This window comes from Corvus hawaiiensis, chromosome 24, assembly GCF_020740725.1.
Source record: "Corvus hawaiiensis isolate bCorHaw1 chromosome 24, bCorHaw1.pri.cur, whole genome shotgun sequence".
In the NCBI taxonomy this organism is placed as follows: Eukaryota; Metazoa; Chordata; class Aves; order Passeriformes; family Corvidae; genus Corvus; species Corvus hawaiiensis.
In genome coordinates this window covers 7,462,122-7,481,103 of record NC_063236.1, presented here as the reverse complement: position 1 = coordinate 7,481,103, position 18,982 = coordinate 7,462,122, and the positions used below count along the sequence as shown (strand labels likewise).

Genomic DNA, 18,982 nt, shown 5'->3' with positions numbered 1-18,982 from the left:
AGCCGAGCGCCGAGCGCCACCCCCCCACCCCAGCGGAAAGAAGCGCCCAGGCAGGTAAAGGACAAAATCAGACTTTTGTTTATTAAAAAAATACTTTACAGGAAAAAAATTCTATGCATTCCGCAGGACTATTTTACAAAGAAATAGCTTAACAGTTTGACACTGGTGTACAGTCAGCTACCGACAGCGCGGGGGGGCGCGGGGCCGCCCCCGCACACGCGCGAATGTCAATAAATACACTAAGGCCGCACAAAGCAAACAGTCGTCCAGGCAATTGTACACGTCCTCTGGAGGCAGAGACCTTAGATAAATTAAAACCACAGAAAAATAATCGTAGCTGCCAATCAAATCAAATTAAATCACGAAACAGCAATACAGGAGTCGGTATCTTTACATGTTGTACAGAGAAATCAGGAGAAAGTGGGTGTTTGTCTGAATGCTAGGGGTGCCCTGGACACTGCTCAGACCCCGCAGGAAGGTACAGAACAGGCTCTGGGGGAGAGGAAACGACCCCTCCACTCCTCTCCCACCCCCTCAGCCAGCACAGGCCTGCCAAGGCTCAGCACTCCTCGGGAACTACAATTCCAGAGTTCATCACTCAGGTGATTCACACCCCAAATGGGTGTGGAGGGGGTCACGTCCCATGAAGGACGTGGGGAAAGCTCTGACAATTTGCCTTGTCCGGGGGAACCTGGCAGAGCACAGCAGAGCCCCTGTGCTGCACCTGTGGAAAGCGTTCCTCATGAATCCCCTGGGAACACCGCGTGGGTGTTCCCCCTTTACTGGAAGAGAACGTGGCAGGTACCTGCACAAAGTGGCTTGGAGTTTGTCTAGAGGAGAGAGGAAACCAAAGCCAACTGGTATTTCAGCTTTACGCTGCCTTTGCTAGTCCATTTCTAGCACAGCTGAGCCACTTGCCTTTATCCCTGGGATAAGCTTTGTTTTAGTCACCAGCACTTGATTTAAAGTAGAGCCTAAGCCTCAGTTCTGTGTTTCACAGCCGATCCCTCCACGGACAGAGCACTTGGCCAGTGACAGCTGTCTCCAGCATTAAGCAGGAGTATTTTCTACCTGACATCACAGACCAGATCCTCATAAATGGAGAACTGAGGTTTTACAGTAACTGACCAGCACGTTCGTATTTAGGACCTGTTCTGTACCTATCTGCTTTTTCTGAGAATAACAGAATGTTAAGGTGTTGGAATGGACCTTAAAATCATCCAGTCCCAACTCCCTGCCATGTGCAGGGACACCTCTCACTGGGCCAGGTTGCTCAACCTGGCTTTATAAAATTCCAGGGTTGGGGCATCCACAACCTCCCTGGGCAACCAGATCCTCAAAACCCATCAAATTTCTTCCTAATCTCTAACCTAACCTAAATTTCTTCTCTTTTGATTTGTACCCATTCCCCCTTGTGCTGTCACTTGAGTTCCTAATGAACAGCCCCTCTCCAGCTTCCCTGTAGCCCCTGCAGATCCTGGAAGGAGCTGTGAGGTGTCCACACTGAACAGCCCCAACTTTCTCAGCCTTAGAACAAGCTATCAAATGTGCCAAAGTTTGATTGCCTCATTAAGGAGCCTGCTTTATGAATTCTTAGAGAAATTAAAATAGCAGCTATTTAACATGAGATATTCAGAAATATTTACTTGATTTGTTCTGCTCAAACACTAAGTGGCTTGAACTCGTTACTTCCTCTCTAAATGGCTCTAGCTCGTAAAAAATCAGTGTTCTACAGGTCTTGGTCTGGAAAACATTTGCATCTGCCCATCAAGGCTTTGTTCTGGGCAACTGAAGCAATGGCTGAACAGTGAGCAGCTTCCCAAGCAATCCCCCTCACACTTTACATCCAGAGTTGAGGTGGAACTTGAAAGTCTGCCAGCTTGGTTAAAGCACAGCAAAGCTGAGCATGGATTTAGTAAGAGATTCTCAAACAGCTTGTTCCTCTCTCCCTCAGTCTTCCAAACTAGAATAGCATCAGCAACATTCAGGTCATTCAAAGATATCTTTATTTATGTGCATTTAAATCTGACATTAGGTTTTAAGTTAGTAACTGAGCAGAGCATAAAGAGCATGATGCTATTGGTCATGTCCCTCCATCCAAGAGGAAGTCAGAGCATTTTCTAGGTATTTCAGGCTGTTGTCACAGATTTCACTAAAGCTACAGCTTGGAAAGTAGCACAAACCACCCTAGTCTTCCTTCATCCATTTGAAAACGTGCTATTAGAATTTACAGAGGACTTCCAAATGGATTGCCCCTTCATTCCATTTCAATTTTCCCAAGAAACAGACAGGTTGGTGCACGGGGGCTCTTACTCTGTTTATTCTGCCTTTGCAGTTCAGCTTGCAGGCTCACTGTGGCCTCTGCAGGTGTGTCAGTTCCTGAGTGATCAGTGCTGGCCACCAGGGAAGGAAGGGCCACCTCGGGGATGGCCCTGCACTGCCAGGGCCAGGGAGCAGCACGGGAGAGGCGCGCAACGGGCACTTGGAAGACTCGCAGACTTGGTCAAAAGGAAAGAACACCCTGGGAAATCTTTCAATGTGAAGGATGAACTGAAACCACTATTGCCTGTGAGGAATTTTACTTTGCACAACCCTTAAAGCTATGAAATTCCTCTCAACATAAAAAGTGGAAAAAACCCACCAGAGAACTGACGGCTCATTTCTGAGCCGCGCTGAGTCATCTAGAATTTCTGCTAAGATTAAATTACACCCCTGCATGAATCACATTACTTCTCATCATAAAAGCTTTCCATTCTAACACCTTATTTACACAGATTACTAAACGAGTCACTACCACTTCAATCTGTAAATTAGTTTTAAATTGAAATATTTCCTAGTCCTCATTTTTGTACCGAAGACAATACATACATACACATAAGGAGTAATACAGGTTCTAACTAATCACTGCAGTATCTTCTGAGGATTATTTCTCTATCAGTTTAAAATAGTGACCTCTACACTGAGGTGCTAATATGTATATAAAAGCCTACACAAACAATATTGCACAAAGTAAGATTTATAATAGAGTAACATATTTTAGAGACCCTTATAAAGAGAAGAGTAATAATTGATATTAAAAAGATGCATCCAGAACTAACACAGCATCTTTGCTTTTGTCTAGTCTAACATAGTGTTTCAAATCTTTCCTACCCCAGTGAGGATTAGAACAAATAAAGTTATCTGGAGACAGCGTAAGTTGCACCAAACCCCAACTTGTACTCTAAATGTGGGGAGGGGAGAGGGAGAGGGAAAAGGGACTTTTCCTTTTGATGACTGAAAAGGGCAGTAATAAATGGGGTGAGTGAAAGTCAAATACAGATTACACATTAACATCCAGAAATATTGAAAGATTGTTTAAAAACTGTTGATAGCTGACACTCTACACATTGAGCACGTGCTGCTGATTTTTCCACAGTAACTGGGCACCCAGGAGCTACACATGGAAAAAGCAGTCCAATGCCAAAATACTTTTTATTGTGAAATACTAATACAGAACTTACACAGTAAGGCTGTCCTTATTCTAAAAAGTCAGGTATCAGCTCAATGCTTATTCTATTAAGTGCATCAGGTACAAGGGAAAGTGTGGATCCATTGGACACGTTACGACCCGATCAAAACAAGCTGCCAAGTTGGTTAAGTATTTTAAAGCCTTAAAGTGCTCAAAGATAGCAGTTTCCTCCACAAGACTACCAAGAGGTTCTCTAATTTTGACACTAGCATTTATCACGTTCAGGGAAGATGTATTTTGGAAGCAAAAACCCTCACACCAAACAACATAAGCAGTGCTATGAGAAGTGTTAGGTCAGTAAGTCATTGCATTTCAACAGGAATCAGACACTTGCTTCAGTTCTTTTTACAGGTCACCCTTGTAGGAATTGTAAGAAACATCAATTTCTATAGCTTGTATATAAACCAACATGTCAAGAACAGACATACCAAAAATTCCACAAATCATCAAAAGTGCTGTGCTTTCTCTATTTTTTTTCTTTTTTTTTTTACTTTTTTAAGCAATTAAAATGAGATGGGGAAGTCACTTTGCAGGTCTTCTACAAAAGCATCACTTTCTGGTGAAGATTAGAGAGAAAGTAAAAGTAGGGATATAACACTGACCAATGGAGTTCAATCATTTTGTGTTCCTGGAGGAATTTCAATCTGACTTTGAGAAGATATTCAACATCTCTTTACTTAAACAGAAAGAAGTGGTAGACCACTGTTACAGGTTGTACTAAGGGGTTAAAATACAACTTGAATTTTGCATAATCTGTGTAAAAAAGATATGCTTGACATTTTGGAATGTCACCTTTCTTTATAGAATTATAGGCAAGATTTCTCCAATAAAACATAAGCCAGTTATAAAACTATAACTTCACATCAAAATTTTAAAAAGTTGTTTAAAAAATGTTTGATTATATACATATCACACAGAAGAGCCTGCATGATCCTGTGGATTGTGTTGCTGATCAGACTCTATTTTAAAACCTGGAAGGGGCTGGGCCACCTGATCTGGTTGCACAAGTCCTGATATTGAAGAAACAGAGGAGGAGAGCACCCCTGGGGTAAGCTGAATTTCTGTACCTGGTTCTTCAGACTCTATTTTTACACTCACACCTTGGGGTTCACCTTCTGCCTCTGTGTTTCCAGGAACATTACTGTTCAGGCTTGAATTGCTTTCTGCTTTAGGAGAAGTCTCCCCCACGGGGTGATACTGTTTGAGTCTGATGTGCCAGGCTAAGCTGCAGACTGCTGACACTGTTTTGAACTGATGAATGACATTTCTAGGGATGAAGTAGATGTCATTGTCACACAACTGAATCCTAGCATAGCGAATGCCTTCCCGTCTCATTTGGTTTAGTTTGGCTTCGTCCACCCATTGAACACACTGGGAGAAGGAGAGATGGGAAAGTTAGTGGTAAACTCTTCAAACAATTCAGCATCCTCCTGTTTTCAAGTTAATTCATGTCTAAATCAGAATGTTTCCATTTCATGGGTAAAACTTCAAATTTAAATGAGAACTAGACTTCTAAAACACAATTTCTCTGATGTGCACATCTTGAGAGAGGAGAATGAAGAGGTTTCTACAATTATGGTTAAAAACAACAAGTGGTGACATGGGCTGCATTGTTTGAGCTGACAGGACTGAGTTTAGATGCCTCCACATCAGATTTTGGAAAAAGCAGGAACAGGCACACATGACTTAATCAACAGATTGTTTCTACAGCACACCCTGTGACTCACAGCATGAACCCGGGGGAAAGGGAAAGAAAAAGAAAAAGGTCCCTTCCAACTGAACTATTTTATGCTGAAACACAAGGAAATTGCCCCAGAGAGCTGAGAACTGAGGGCCACTGGGGATAGAAAAGGGCTGCCTTTAGGGAAAAGCTGGGATCTGTCAGAAACTACTCCCAAAACACCAGGAATGAGCTGTCACGAGGGCACGTTTGATACCTGTGACACTGGAGGTTCATGCAGGTCCAGCTGAAGTCTCTGCACAACATCAGTGAAGTCTTCAGCATGAAAACAAACCACATCTTTGGTTATACGAGGCTGGTCACTCCTAGAAAAAGATGAGAATTCCAAGAATTTTTGAAGTATTTGAACTACAGAGCATTACAGCTCTTCCCAGCAGAAAGCTTCATTGAACCAATGACCTACTTCAGTGTTACACTGTGCACAACGTCTCAATACTTCTCAATAGTGTATTATTTTGAAAAAGAGGAATAATTCATAGATTTCTCTTTTTTCTTTCTCCGTTTTTGCTGCATTCACAACAGCAGTGATGTTTTCATGGACATACTGAAATGCCTGAGAACCAGGTTCAAACTGCCACTATCAAAGTTCTCTGTGTTCTAGGAACCACAATTTGCCTCAATTCCTCCATTCTATAATTGGACAGAATAATTCCACATTAAGGGAAAAATGTAAAATTACAAAGTAACACTGAAGTTGAAGCAGCGAGGAGTTTTATTCAACAGCTGTGAACCAGAGTGAAGGAAATCCTGGCATTTTCATTCTTATGATATTGCTAATGATGCTATCCAATTTCTCCTGTAATTTCTAGCTATTACAATGATGCAAGTCTAGTTTCTCTGCAAGGTCAACAGCAATATCCTGGGTACATGACCTGAGAAGGCACTGCAGCTGTGAAATTAATTACACTGAGCTCTCAGACTACTGTTACAAAAGCTAGAATTAATATACCTGCTCAGGAAAAGAATAATCAAAGATGATGGTCCAGGTTTAAGGCTTTTGTGTATCACTAAAACATTCTGCAAGCTGCTGTTACAAATTTTTTACTGCCTCAAGAGGGAAAAATAGCAGGTATATAACTTGAAGTTTCCAGCTCTGGGCAACTTTTGTCTCTTTATAGGGTTTAAACCATTTCTGATTCGGTTTGTTTTCCAACAAATTATTTAAAAAAAAAAAAAAAAAAGAAGAATAGCTGCATTCCAGCAGCACTTACCATTCTCCAAACTGCACAGCCTTGAGCACCCCGACAGCAGCTGTGCTCTGCCAGTCAAAGCCCTGCCCCACGTGGTCAGCGTGAGCTCTCGTCCTGTCCTCGAACAGGACCTCTCGGGGCTCGCTGGTCCGAGGTAGGTACTGCAGGTTCTTGATCTCGTTCATGGACCTGCAACGGGATAAAATCACACACTAAAAATGTCCCAGACTGCTCAAAAAGAAGCAGTTGTATTGAAATAATCTTAAAATGCTGGGTGCTACAGGCTTCAGAGGAATAAAGCACTTCCCTCTGATTTTTTCTAGGTGTTTGTTCGGTGAAAGACTGAAACAAAACCAGCAAAGTACAAGTCATGTTATGAGATCAAACTTTACAAAACAAATCAAATCACATACTTTTTGTGGTTTAGTACTTGTGCTGAAAGACTTCCTCCAAGAATGTATTGGTATGTAAAACAGAGCTATCTTACAGAACCTGAGCTTCAGTTATTTAGGAATATGTCCAAAAATTCTTCTTGAAACAGCAATTAAAATATGCTTCCAAATCTCCTGAAATTTGTCTTAGAGCACTCTTTCAGAGACAGAAAGCAAGAATACACAATAATTCCTGAGCAGACAGGCAGTGTTACAAATGCTTTAGTACCGACATTAGAATGCAGCACAAGCAGTAAAAGGATCTCTGCTGTTTTACAGCATCCACCTGCCCTCACCACCAAATTGGTTCTTGCCACAGAAATAAGATTAATTAAGTCTCCTGAAGGATAATAACAAGAGGTTTTAATCTTAAAGCACTGATCTAGGATATGTGAGAAGTACTGAAAGATACTGAGTAGTGAAATAAAATAACCATCACAGGTAACATTAGCTTTATCAGCTGAGCCACTTTGAAACAGAAGTGAAACTTAAATCTGAATTAGTCCTCTGCAGAGCCAATTACACATCAAATACTTTGCTTTTGTTCTCAAATCTGACACAGACTTAACTGCAATGTTTTACCTCCAGTACAAAAGGAAACCCAAACCTTACCGGCGCCGTTTGAAGGGCGATTTTGGCATATCAGCTGTGGGGATCATCTGCTCTCCCGGCCTCACCCACATGATGGGCCCATCATCACTCTGGGACCTGCACTGCAGTCTGAGACTGGAAAGAGTCCCCCAGGGCAAAGTCATCTAAAAGAAAATAGGAACAAAACAACCCACAAAACACACATAACACAAAACACTGGGTGAAATAGAAAAATTAAATGATGCCTTTGGTAAAACTGGTTCAAATCTGCTGTCAAAAGAATTGCATAGAAACGAAGTAAGTTTGAGAGGTAAAAGATATTCCAAGCTAATTTTATCAAGCATAGTCTTTAGGGAAGTAGAGGCACATGTAGTACATGTATATATAATAAATTCGATTTTTTTAAATCAGCCACCTAATTCCATGCCTTTCAATTGGACACAGGAAAGAATGAACCTCAGTAGCCCAAATGAGCACATCAATAAAGAAAATACCTAACAATTTCTAATCACTTGGAAACCTAACAATTGCTTAAATATCTACAGTGCTCTGAACACACCACAAGTTACTGCTTACTCTAAGAAATGGAGATTCTTCCAACATATCCAGGAATTCTGGGAAGTAGTCCCCAACTTCTTCATCCACTGCTCCAACCAGGCTGATCTGGCGCATGGGTCCTGCTCTGTAGGTGCCACAGCAGTACGTCCGATTGACCTGACAGGAGACACACCACCACCACCGCTTTAGTTCTGTTACAGGAGGATAAAACTGACTGATCTAACACGGCTGGGATTAATCTTGCACTCATCTACATCTGTTTCAGTAGATGTGCCTCTGGGAATATGCACAGGGACTGTTTAGAACAGAAGAGAAAGAAAGGACTCCTGCCTGTACTCCTGACAGGAAATCCTTCTGAAGTTTGAAAAACAGCAAGTGAATATTTAACTAATTCAGGAACAATTCAACACTTCCAGGCTGACTTGAGAAAACAACCACACAAGGTTTCATTGTGACTCAGTCTTTCACCAGCAAGCTTCAACTCTCTGCTGGTTCGTGCAGAACACTGTTGCTTCTACATTTCAAACCGGATGCTCCTGGGATATGCACATGCCTCATTTCAGTCCTGTCCCTGAGGTCCTTCCCCTGAGACAGCAGTGAAAAACCTCAGTGTCCTTCATGCAGTGGTTCTAGTGATGTTGTTATAGTAGACACAGAAAATTGGACAAAAAGCAGAGGAAACAAGAGGTTTAGCTGGAAAGCCAGTGCTCATGGAGAGAATTTTAGGATAACCATTTGCAGTAGAACCTCCTGTCAGTGCTGGGGCCAGAAATACTTTAATGTCACAGCTCATGGACATCCTCTAGAACACAGACTGTCCCACGTTCCAGGGTCATCTGGAAACTTTTCTTGCTGATTTCCTGTTCCCAGAGGAGAGGCACTGGCAAGACTCCAGTGTTCTGTAGCCTCATCCTATGGACTGCAGCTGGAACATGCCATATGGCCACAGAGGAGGTTCTATGTAGATACCACTAACTGATGCTACAGACCACAAGTTCTGCCATAATTAGTCTGTTCTGCACACTCAGTTGTGTCTGAGCCCCAGCCTTCCATCACCCTTCAGTGTGTGTGTTCTAGGGGTGAAAAACTACAGCTGTTCTCCATGGCTGAGTGCTGGGACAGTACCGACAATTACTGGTAAATTTGCAGTTTAACAGTCATGTTCACAAAGTGTAATGCCTTTTATAACTCCACTTATAGATATGTGGATGCAGCAGCTTAGCTTTAAGTTTAGTTTCAGTTTTGCATGTTTAGTCAACAAACCAGATGTCATTAGACTACTCCATGCAGTTGTTAAAGGTAAATTAGGAGAGACTAATAAAGGAAGAATAGTTACTGCTGCAATTTTATCCTCCAGCAGCAGTCATAGATACTTCACTTCTTTAATTACAGGAGTTTAGCTCACTCTATTTGCTGAATGCAGTTCAGAGCAGGAGCACTGGAATGCTGCAGCAATATTTTAGTTCTGTGCACCTACAGCAAAACCAAGGACTGAAGCGCTCTGCTCCTTATCCAGTGAAGTTTAACTGCCTGGCACTATTTATGTAAGTGGAGACAGACTACTTCCAGATGAGTTCTATGCTATTGAAACCACCTGGTGAGAGTTGCTAGCATTTTACAGGTGTTTGTCATGAGTTAAAATGAATTATAACTCCATATGCAGTTTTTCCTTGTAATGTTTTCAAAGGAAATGAAAAATGAGAAACTTCAACTTTGGGGTTTTTTTTAATGCACTGGAACAATGAAAAAATAGACAAGAACTCAGGAGTTATAAAGGAAACAGTAGAAGTACTTTAGGGAAATATTGGATTTCAACACTTTGCTAGTTTTTAATAGAAATTAAAGGAATATACACACTTGAGAATTAAACCCAGGACATGTTTACACTGAAAACATGCACCAACTCATGGCAATCCCCAGCAGGCTGTAGTATTCATCTCAAGCACCTCAATCACAGGGGATGTAGTCTACTAGCTTAATATGCCATAAAAAAAAACATCTTCACAGCTTCTCTCTTATTCTTAATTCCTTCTGAGCAGCAAACACCAACACCACTGGTTAGGCCAGTGGTCTCAAGAATATGATGTAATGAACATCTAAAAGAACAGGCATCTTGCCCTCTCTTTACAACTGGGTGATCTAGTGTCCCATGAGTAAGCACCCTGCTTGCTGCACTGAAAACTGCTTTAGCCTTTCATTCACCAAGTGCTCCAGATTCCCTCTTCCCAGCGCTATTCACTCCACAGCCACCTGCGTGCACCCCTCATTGCAGGGAAGAAAGCTGAGATGATGAAATAGCTGCAGTCCCTTCGTTATATCCATTAGGACCTCTCTCAGTGTTTTTTATTTTTGTTTAAAGTTCAACTCTTGTTTAGGAATTTAGCTAGGGTCACTCCAGTTCACACGGCTGCCAGAAGTCAGTGACTTATTACCACAGCCCCTCCCTTGCTATAATTTGTTCCCTGTGCTTCTTTAAAAGCAGCAGTGGATCATGAGCAGTAACTGCCACTGTTTTTACTGCTGCAAAAGGACAATGGAGTCAGTAAGGCCACTCAGGCAGCCTGTGCCCTTTCAAATGCCACACAGCCATCACTGCCATGTGCATCCCCCACTCCACACACCCCACACTGACACCGAGTTACGGGCATGGTTAAAATTAGCTCCTGAGTGCTCATGGAGACATTTTCTCTCAGCTGCACCATGTGCCTATCAGTGTTTCCCACACTTGGGTGAGAACAGAAGCAGACAGAGGCAGTGTTTCCTGTCAGAGGCACAGAGCTGGTGTTTATTTGCATGTTCCTGAGCCACCCCAGCCTCACCACGGGTTAAGTGAGCAGCACAGGGTGAGAAGAGGACACACAGATGAGGCATCAGCTGGAGACAAATGAGGTTAAGTCTCAGAAGTTTCTCTCCAGTTGCAAGAGAAGCATGAATCAGTTGACAGCAACAATATTTCAGCATGCCAAGTCAGCTATAAAACCAACCACACAAACACTTGGCTACAAGGAAGAAAGCAAAAGCACAAGGCTGGTTACTAGTGAAGGACAAGGCAGTGACATGCCAGCACAGCAAGGGTGACACGTTTGACTAAAATCTGACATAGTGCAGGACCATTGGGCATTGTTTATATGGCTTCAGTGACAAACCAAATGAAGTTTACAGTACAGATGCACAACTTCTCCATTTCATACTTTGGTAGTTACTGCTAAAAAAAGAAATTGCCCTTCCAGAATCAGAGAAGTTCACATGGAGCAGACAACCAAACTCTGACGTGGTTCATTAACCAAAGCCCTCAGGGATAGGGTAACCTGTTCAGAACAGCAGGAGTAAGAAAACTTACCCAGTTATCATCTGTTGGCTGCTTCTCCCAGAAGGAACAGCAGCTTATGCAAAACCTACTTCCCCAATTCTCTTTCCTGGCCTCTTCCCAGAACCCCCACACACCCTCTGTGAGTCTAACTGTTCTTTGGATCAGAGAGAGAATTCATCAGGCAGTTGATCAGTTGGGGAAAAAAGCAGAAGTGGTTTTTTCAACTCTAAATATATTCCCATTCACTGAGTGGAACTAGAAGCAGTTGTACTGAAACAAATGATAAGGAAAATAAGAGTTCATTCTAGCTGCACAGCTAAGAGCTTTCAAATTAAAGTGTGCCCTTATGTGAGGAAAGCTTACAAATTACTGCTCAGTGATTTGAGTCTTGAAAGCTCTCAGCCCAAGTGAACAGCTCCAAACTAAAGCTGAGCTCCAGCACTGAAGTATTAGAACCAAAGAGAGCCAATGCAAGCAAAAAATCCAGAGGAAACTGAAACTTAATTATTTTAAGATACTGAAACCAAACATTTATGTAACAAATACACATTGGAGTGCTTTGCTATAAACTCACTGCCCTGAGAACAAAGGAATTCACCTTGCAAGGCAGTTAATTATCACTAGACTTTTACCAAGTCTTTCAGATTGAAGTCCTTATTTTGAATACTGTAATTCAGTTTCTCTGAAAACACAAAATAGCTGAATGTCATGCAAGCCAAAGGTCACATTAACTTGCAGTTTACAGATCAAGTTTTGATTTCTTGACACTGGATCTCCAGGATTCAAGACTCCCTAGTGCTCCAAATCCCCTTGGCACAGGTCAGTGCAGCAAAAATTCATGCACAGAGAAGGAACTCAGAATGGAGGTGACTTAACTGAGTGTTTTCAATTATAAATAATCAGTGTAGAGCACACAATAGCACAACATGCTTAATCTACAAAAGCACAACTATGAAGCAGTTCTGGACTGTACAATTCTCATACAGAAGGGTCAAAAGCGAAGCTTGGCCAATCTGTTCCTCCCTCATCAGGGCTGCCAAGGAACAGCAGCACAAGAGTAAGGTTCATCACCCCAGGCCCTCGAGCAGGGCATTGCAACCTTCTCCATTTCAAGACAAGCTAGTTTGCCAAACTTGGGTGAAACCACCACTGATTTCAATGTTTCCTTCAGCTTTTCCATCATCTGCATTCTCTGAAGAGCCCTGCTTCAGCTGCCTGTGACAGCTCCCCTGCTCTGTTTGCTCAGGGAGAACTGCACTAACACACTTCAGCCAGAGAGGATTAACCAGGTCATGCTGGAGCTGGGTTTAGAGAAGTGGTTTAGACCAACTGAACCTTATGTCATGACTCAATCAAGTTTAGACAGTACTTAAAATAGAATTAATTGAAGTACCAGCAGACTATAACCCAGCAAAGCCTCTTATTTATTACCACACATTCCTCACGTGTATTTATAGTGCCAGTATTTGTGTTCACAGGACATTCACCAACAAAAAATGCAATTGTTAAATACTCCAGAGGCTCTGTTTAGCCATTTCAGGGGTCATCACATGTACTCGAGCCAGAACGCAATCAGGACACTAAAAAACACAGATAAATCACTAATACAGAAGATTTAAAGCCTGACTTGTGGACACATTTCACATTTGCAGGACACAGGTGTGTGCTGTGCAGAAGTGCTATTGCCCACAGCAGTGGTTTATATGCTCAGAGACTGGTTTTGGGGTACTCTGCACCCAGGCACAGCTCTGTCAGCACAAAGAATTATTTAAACCAAGAAACAGAAGCTGGTTAAAATAAGTGCTACAGCAGCTAATCATCGTCAAACAAAAAGCCAAGTGTCAGAATTATTAATTTAATGCTATTCAAAGACTCCACAGCGACCATGCAGGAACTTTCTGTAAAGCAATAATTGTTTTTCCAATGCAAATCTTGCTTATAAGCATTTGGCAAACCCTGCAGAGATCCAAATAGCCCATCCACACAAGCACTAACACTCCAAAATCTGTTGTTAAAGGTGTGTTCTTATAGTACTGAATTGCACTCCACCACAGTTTCAGATTTATCCTTCCAACAAGTGAACTAGTAAATGTAATTAATGTCTGGAGTAAAGACCTTAAAGGTAATCAGCAGTTTGGATCCATTCTCAGACTAAACAGAAAGAAGCTTTATTCCATCAAAAAGAAATTTATCCAAACTGTAATCTTGTTGTATAGATACTTCTGAGTTTGATTACAGGACTAAAATCCAAGGGACTTTCATATGGGAATCTAGGAATTAACTTAGTTTTTACTGTTGCATCCATTTAAGTTACACAGAGATACAGTTTCTAAATTAGCTTAAGCCTACTAGGGAAACCAAGGGAGTAAATAAAATGAAACTCCTTTTCCATGGCAATTAAGAAGACTCTCTAACCACCTTCAAGTTACGAAGCTTAAACAGCGTAAGGTATTGAGGGAATTAAGATGTTAAAAAAAAGCTGTGAATCAGATATACTGAAACATGAAAAGTAATATCATTGCAAAAAAAATCAAAACCCCAAGACCCCAAAACCAACAAACCCCAGCTCTATTGACTTGAAAAGCAGTGTTAGTATTTGCAGCCTATGCAACTCTTGGCACAGACTTGGCTGTTATCTTGCACTATCTCAGTGTTTTCCCAAGTTTAGAAGAAAAAGATGATCAGTGCAGATCTTTCCTCAGACACAGATAGTGTCTGAGGTGTGATTCACCAGCTACCAGGGAGCACAGAAAAGCTTTAAGCAGAAACAGGAATAAAACAGAGTAGTGAAGTCCCAACACTACCTTTTTTCATCTGCTTAGAAAATAAATTTGTGACTTGCCTATTTTAAATCATGCCTGCTCTGGGTTAATGAGATTAATCAAATCTAGGTATTGTGCAACTTTTATGCTTTTGAACAGTTCTTACCTGAGAGTGAAAATTTGAAATTGTTGTTGTTTCAATGTCCTTCTTGCCCAAAATTTCCATTTTCACTGGAGTGTTTGGAAAGTTAAAAGCAAAGTAATCCAGGAAGTCTGGTAAATAAGCAGCTGCTCCGTGCACTATGGCTAAAGCATAGTAAGCTGCATTTTTATCATTTTCACTGAATGACAACGCAAGAAACTCTTCTGCAAATCTCTCCATCTCCACTGGAGACAAAAATGAGAGTTCATCCATGTAAGCGTGCAGGACCAGGGCACCTCCATTGGACTGATGTTCCTCGTGAATGAAGTTACTGAATTTAGTGCCAGTCTTCAGGAAGCTGCTGCGGACAGAGTGCTCCTGGTGTGTCACAAACGGGGTTTGTACTCCCTGGGGTATCCGATATTCCTGCATGCCCAAGTTCAGCCTGCACAGCTGCTCATCCTTCAGGTACCTGAAGGATTCCTTGTTCACTTCCAGGTTGTCACACTGTCCTTGAGACAGAGTCTCCTTGTCAATGCGAGTGAGCCCAGCACACACTGTCTGCACCTCTTTGTTGTACATCTTCAGGCGTTTTCCCCGCACATCTTCCCGGTGTTTCTTTTTCTTTTTTTTCTTTATCTTCTTCATAATAAGACTGTCAGCTCGCTGGGTTTTGCCATTTTCATCTGGAGTTTCTGGCAGCAACAATAAAGAGAAGATTAGAGTTCTGCAGTTGCAGCATATTCACCCCAACAGAATTCAGGCCTCTCACTTGCTGAAGGGATCTATTCCCAGGGAGACTGACCAATTGTAAAACACTGCATTTTTGGTTTTATAACTAAGTCAAAAGTCATGGTAGCTACGATTATACAAATAACGCCTTGAATTAAGGAAAACTTCCAAACTCTTGCTTAATATTTTAGAAATATTTCCAGTTTTAACAGATTTATTAGAATACCTTTAAAGGGAGTTTGTATTTCAGAACATCTATAATTAAGTACATTAATAACTTCTGACATTTAAGGCAGTGCCATACAGGGGAAGAGGATAAACAAGTATGTGTAACATTTAAACTTTAGGACTTTCATTACAGAACACTTCCCTGATTTTGAACACATGATACAGAAGCAAAACACAGCTGAGCTGAAGAGGTACAAGCTTTACCTACACTTAGAGGTAAAAATACTTAAGTAAATCTTAGACTACTGATCTTTTAAAATTAAAGACCCAAATCATCGCATCAACAGCTTCAGTCTTACAGTTAACTATTCAGTTAATGGAGAGAAGGAAATTAAGAGGCAGCTTTGGTTGTTTGGGGGTTTTTTTGAGGTTAATCAGCCTCTAAAAGACTGAGAAATAAAATGTAAAGAAGGAGTTCTGTCAAGCCAAATGGAACCGTTTAAGTTGTTCTTCTTTCAAGAATAAAAACGAATTCAAATAACATTTAATGAGAGACAAAGGTAATTAGAAAACTTGATGCTCCAGCTGTCAAAAACTCAATTGCCAAGACAAGATTTTAATGCGCCTGAATCAAAGAACCATTTCATCCAACAATGCCCATAAATCTCCAGGAGCTGTGTTACCAGGATAGCCATGGGGATGAGAACAACCTGCTGCTGAAGGCAACATCTGACCAAAGATGCAGTAACTAAAGTTTTACAGTTTCCCCTCAGCATAAGGCTTTGTCCTAATAAAATTTCCTTTCTTTGGCTGCACATTGCTATTCCCTCTTTATTCTCTTAGAGCATTTAATTTAAAGAAAAAAACCATGTTACACTGTTTTATGAGAAAGGGTGTAGTGATAAATACAGGCAGCTCCAGGTTCTTTCATGTAACCAGTGTTTAACTGGATCATTACTGGTTTGGTCTCGGAGCTCATTACTGGAGAGGGCTGACCTTCATAACAGCCTGGTGTAAGCAACAGAGTTACTCATGGAGCAAAGAAAGAGCCGATTGCTTAATCCTCACTTCATACAATAGTCTTAGGACCTGAAATACAAGTTTTCACCGTGCTGCTGCAGCCCTTACAAACAGCAAAGGCCCTGATCTTTCTATTCAAGGGAAAGCAGGAAAAGCAGGGTGGTATCACTTGTTTTGGGAAGTCAGCTGAAACGGATCTTGGAATGAGGTTTTCTGCAAGACTCGCATGTGAGGAGTGCACGAGTTTGTTCAGTCACTGGGCTCTCAAGTACAGACACTGCTTTACTCACTGAGTGAACGTGCAATTCACACACCAGATATTTGTCCTGGTGGAACCAGAGATCCCAAGCTGGAACTAAACAAGAATTTCATGCCACCACTGAGCTGTTGGGAATACTTCCCTATGCACGTTTCCAAGAACATTTAGTTGTTGAAGGTCTCTTATTTTAAGCACATCTGATTTTAGGTATAGTTTTAAAACCTCACACATTTTAATTCAGAGTATCTTCCTGTTTGAAGCCATATCCTAGTAACAGACAGAGGAATCCTTGCATTTGGGAGCTTCTAGTGAACACTTGTCTGTTTTCAGGATAAAAGCTGCCCTGGCTGCTGCTGGATGCACTGAACACAACAGAGTCCCACTACTACAGTGAGTAACTGCTATATTCAGTGCAGCTAAACAGTGACATTATAGCAATGCCTGGCAATCTTGAAGGAAATATAGTTTTAATTATTCCTTTAAATAAACAGAAAGCCTCCAGCACCTCAAACACAATAAAGCTGTGGACAGGTCACTAAACGATGGGCTCAGCAGTGAGGCAGAATGACAGCAGTGCCAATAACTCAGCTACTCTAAAATGATCACACATCCCACAACAGAACCAGAACCACTATTAAACAGCAAAAACAGTAGGGATGTTCACTGTCACCTGGGGCCACAGATAAGTATGGTACACTCAATGTAACAGGTAATTTAATTAGATTATATATCAAAATAAAAACCCATAGTCAGGACAAGAAATACAGCCCCATCCCAACAGGCACTACCCGTACAGCTGAGGACAGGCAGTGAAGAGCTTCAGATTAGCAAACAGCTTTTCTTTGCAAATCTGGAATTTTGATGCTCATTTTTGTGCTGTTTAAGCCTTCATTAAGAGGCCTTATTTAATTCTGGGTTAGAACTGACACAGTGACACTCCAATCTACAAAGATACACTGCTCCAAACGTTTACTTGATAAACACTGTAAACCTCTGCAGTTTTATCAATCAGCAGCCTTTATAATCGTTATTCAAGCACAGTGGTGTGGAAGCATTAACCAGCGGAAAAAAGCCTCCCCTAGTAATAGTTTTGTCTGTCCTTAAGACAGTCTTATCTAGAGTTTACTCTACAGACACTTGACTTCTGTAAGCAAGTGCATCTTTGGTTTCTTTGGCACAAAACCTGCCCATACACTCCTCAAGCATAATTCACCACATTGTATTTTTAATTACAGCAGCTTCTGCAGTTATTTTTTATCTATGTTGCTCTCTCCAAGAAGCTTTTTACTATAACAAATCTCTGAGCAGAACCAAAACAATCACTCGGTACTGTTAAAATAAAAATAAACAAAAACACACACAGCGCACACCAAAATCCAGAGATATTTTGGCATTTCTAATTAAAGGAAAAACAGAATAATTCGGGTTGGAAGGGACCTCTGGAGATTATCCAGTGCAACCCCCCTACCAAGGCAGGGTCACCTGGAGCAGGTGACACAAGTTTGGGTTTGGAATATCTTCAGACAGGGATTCTCCAGGACCTCCCTAGGCACCTGTTCCAGTGTTCAGACACCCTTCATTGAAAGAAATTCTTCTTCGTGTTGAGGAGGAACTTTTGTGTTTTAGTGCATGGCTACTGCGCCTTGTCCTGTTGCTGGGCACCCCTGAAAAGAATCTGGCACCATCCTCTGACACCCACCTTGGAAATACTCGTACGGAATCATGAGAACCCTTCTCAGGGCACTTACCAAAACCAAGAAAATAAAATTTAAAAAAAACCCCAGCAGCTCCTCACACGTTAATGCAAGCATTGAGGGAAGAAAGCTTCACTCCCACAGCACCTGCAGTCGAACCTGCGATGAGGGCGATTCTGACAGCAGCAGGAGCAGCGCGGCCACCCCGCGCTCCGTCCCCGGGGCAGCACCGCCGTGCCCGCTACGACACGGCCGGACCAGGGCCGCCGAGCCCGCAGCGCTGCCGCCGCCCGCGCCCCTCCACAGGTGCGCCCGGGGCTCCCAGCGCGGCGCTGCCGCCGCTCCCGCCCGCCCGCCCGAGCCCGCCGGGGGCACCCGCCGGCCCCGCGCTCCCCCCGCCGCTCACCTCGCTGGCTGGGCCGCCCCGCCGCGCCGTCCGCGGGGCTGCCGCGCCTCGCCTTGTGGCCCATGGGCTCGGCGTGGTGCCGGTGGTGGTGTCGGCGCTCCCCGGGCGGCGGGAGGCTGAGCGGGGAGAACGTGAACAGCCCCGCGGCGGCGGGGAGGGCGGGCGGGGGCAGCGGCTCCGCCGGGCCGGGCCCCGCCAGCAACGGCTGGCTCGGCCGGGCCCGCTTAGCGGCCGGCGGCTCGCCGGGTGCCGCCCGCCGGCGGCGGGGCCCGCGGGGCCGGGCGGGCCGGTCCGCTGAGGGCGGCGGCGGCGGCTCCTCCGGGGCCCGCGGCACCGCGGCGACCTGCGCGGCCATTTCAGGGGCTCCCTCACACACATTTAAATGGCCCGAGCGCCGGGCGCCGCCGCGCACGCGCCGCCGCGGGGCACCCTGGGACGTGTAGTTCGGGAGCGGGGGGCGCGTGCGCGCG

The 18,982-nt window shown here is 43.1% G+C and overlaps 1 protein-coding gene across 1 annotated transcript; it reads right to left on the bottom strand.

The window, feature by feature from the left end:
- Positions 1-55: 55 nt before the first annotated feature.
- On the bottom strand, positions 56-18,882 carry RSBN1 (round spermatid basic protein 1). Its single transcript, XM_048327999.1, has 7 exons — positions 18,513-18,882; positions 14,258-14,928; positions 8,038-8,175; positions 7,483-7,625; positions 6,461-6,628; positions 5,446-5,554; positions 56-4,879 (listed from the first exon to the last, which is right to left on the bottom strand). Exons 1-7 carry the CDS (start codon positions 18,865-18,867, stop codon positions 4,418-4,420), a joined length of 2,046 nt encoding a protein of 681 aa, XP_048183956.1. The 5' UTR covers positions 18,868-18,882; the 3' UTR covers positions 56-4,417.
- Between the last annotated feature and the right edge of the window lie 100 nt (positions 18,883-18,982).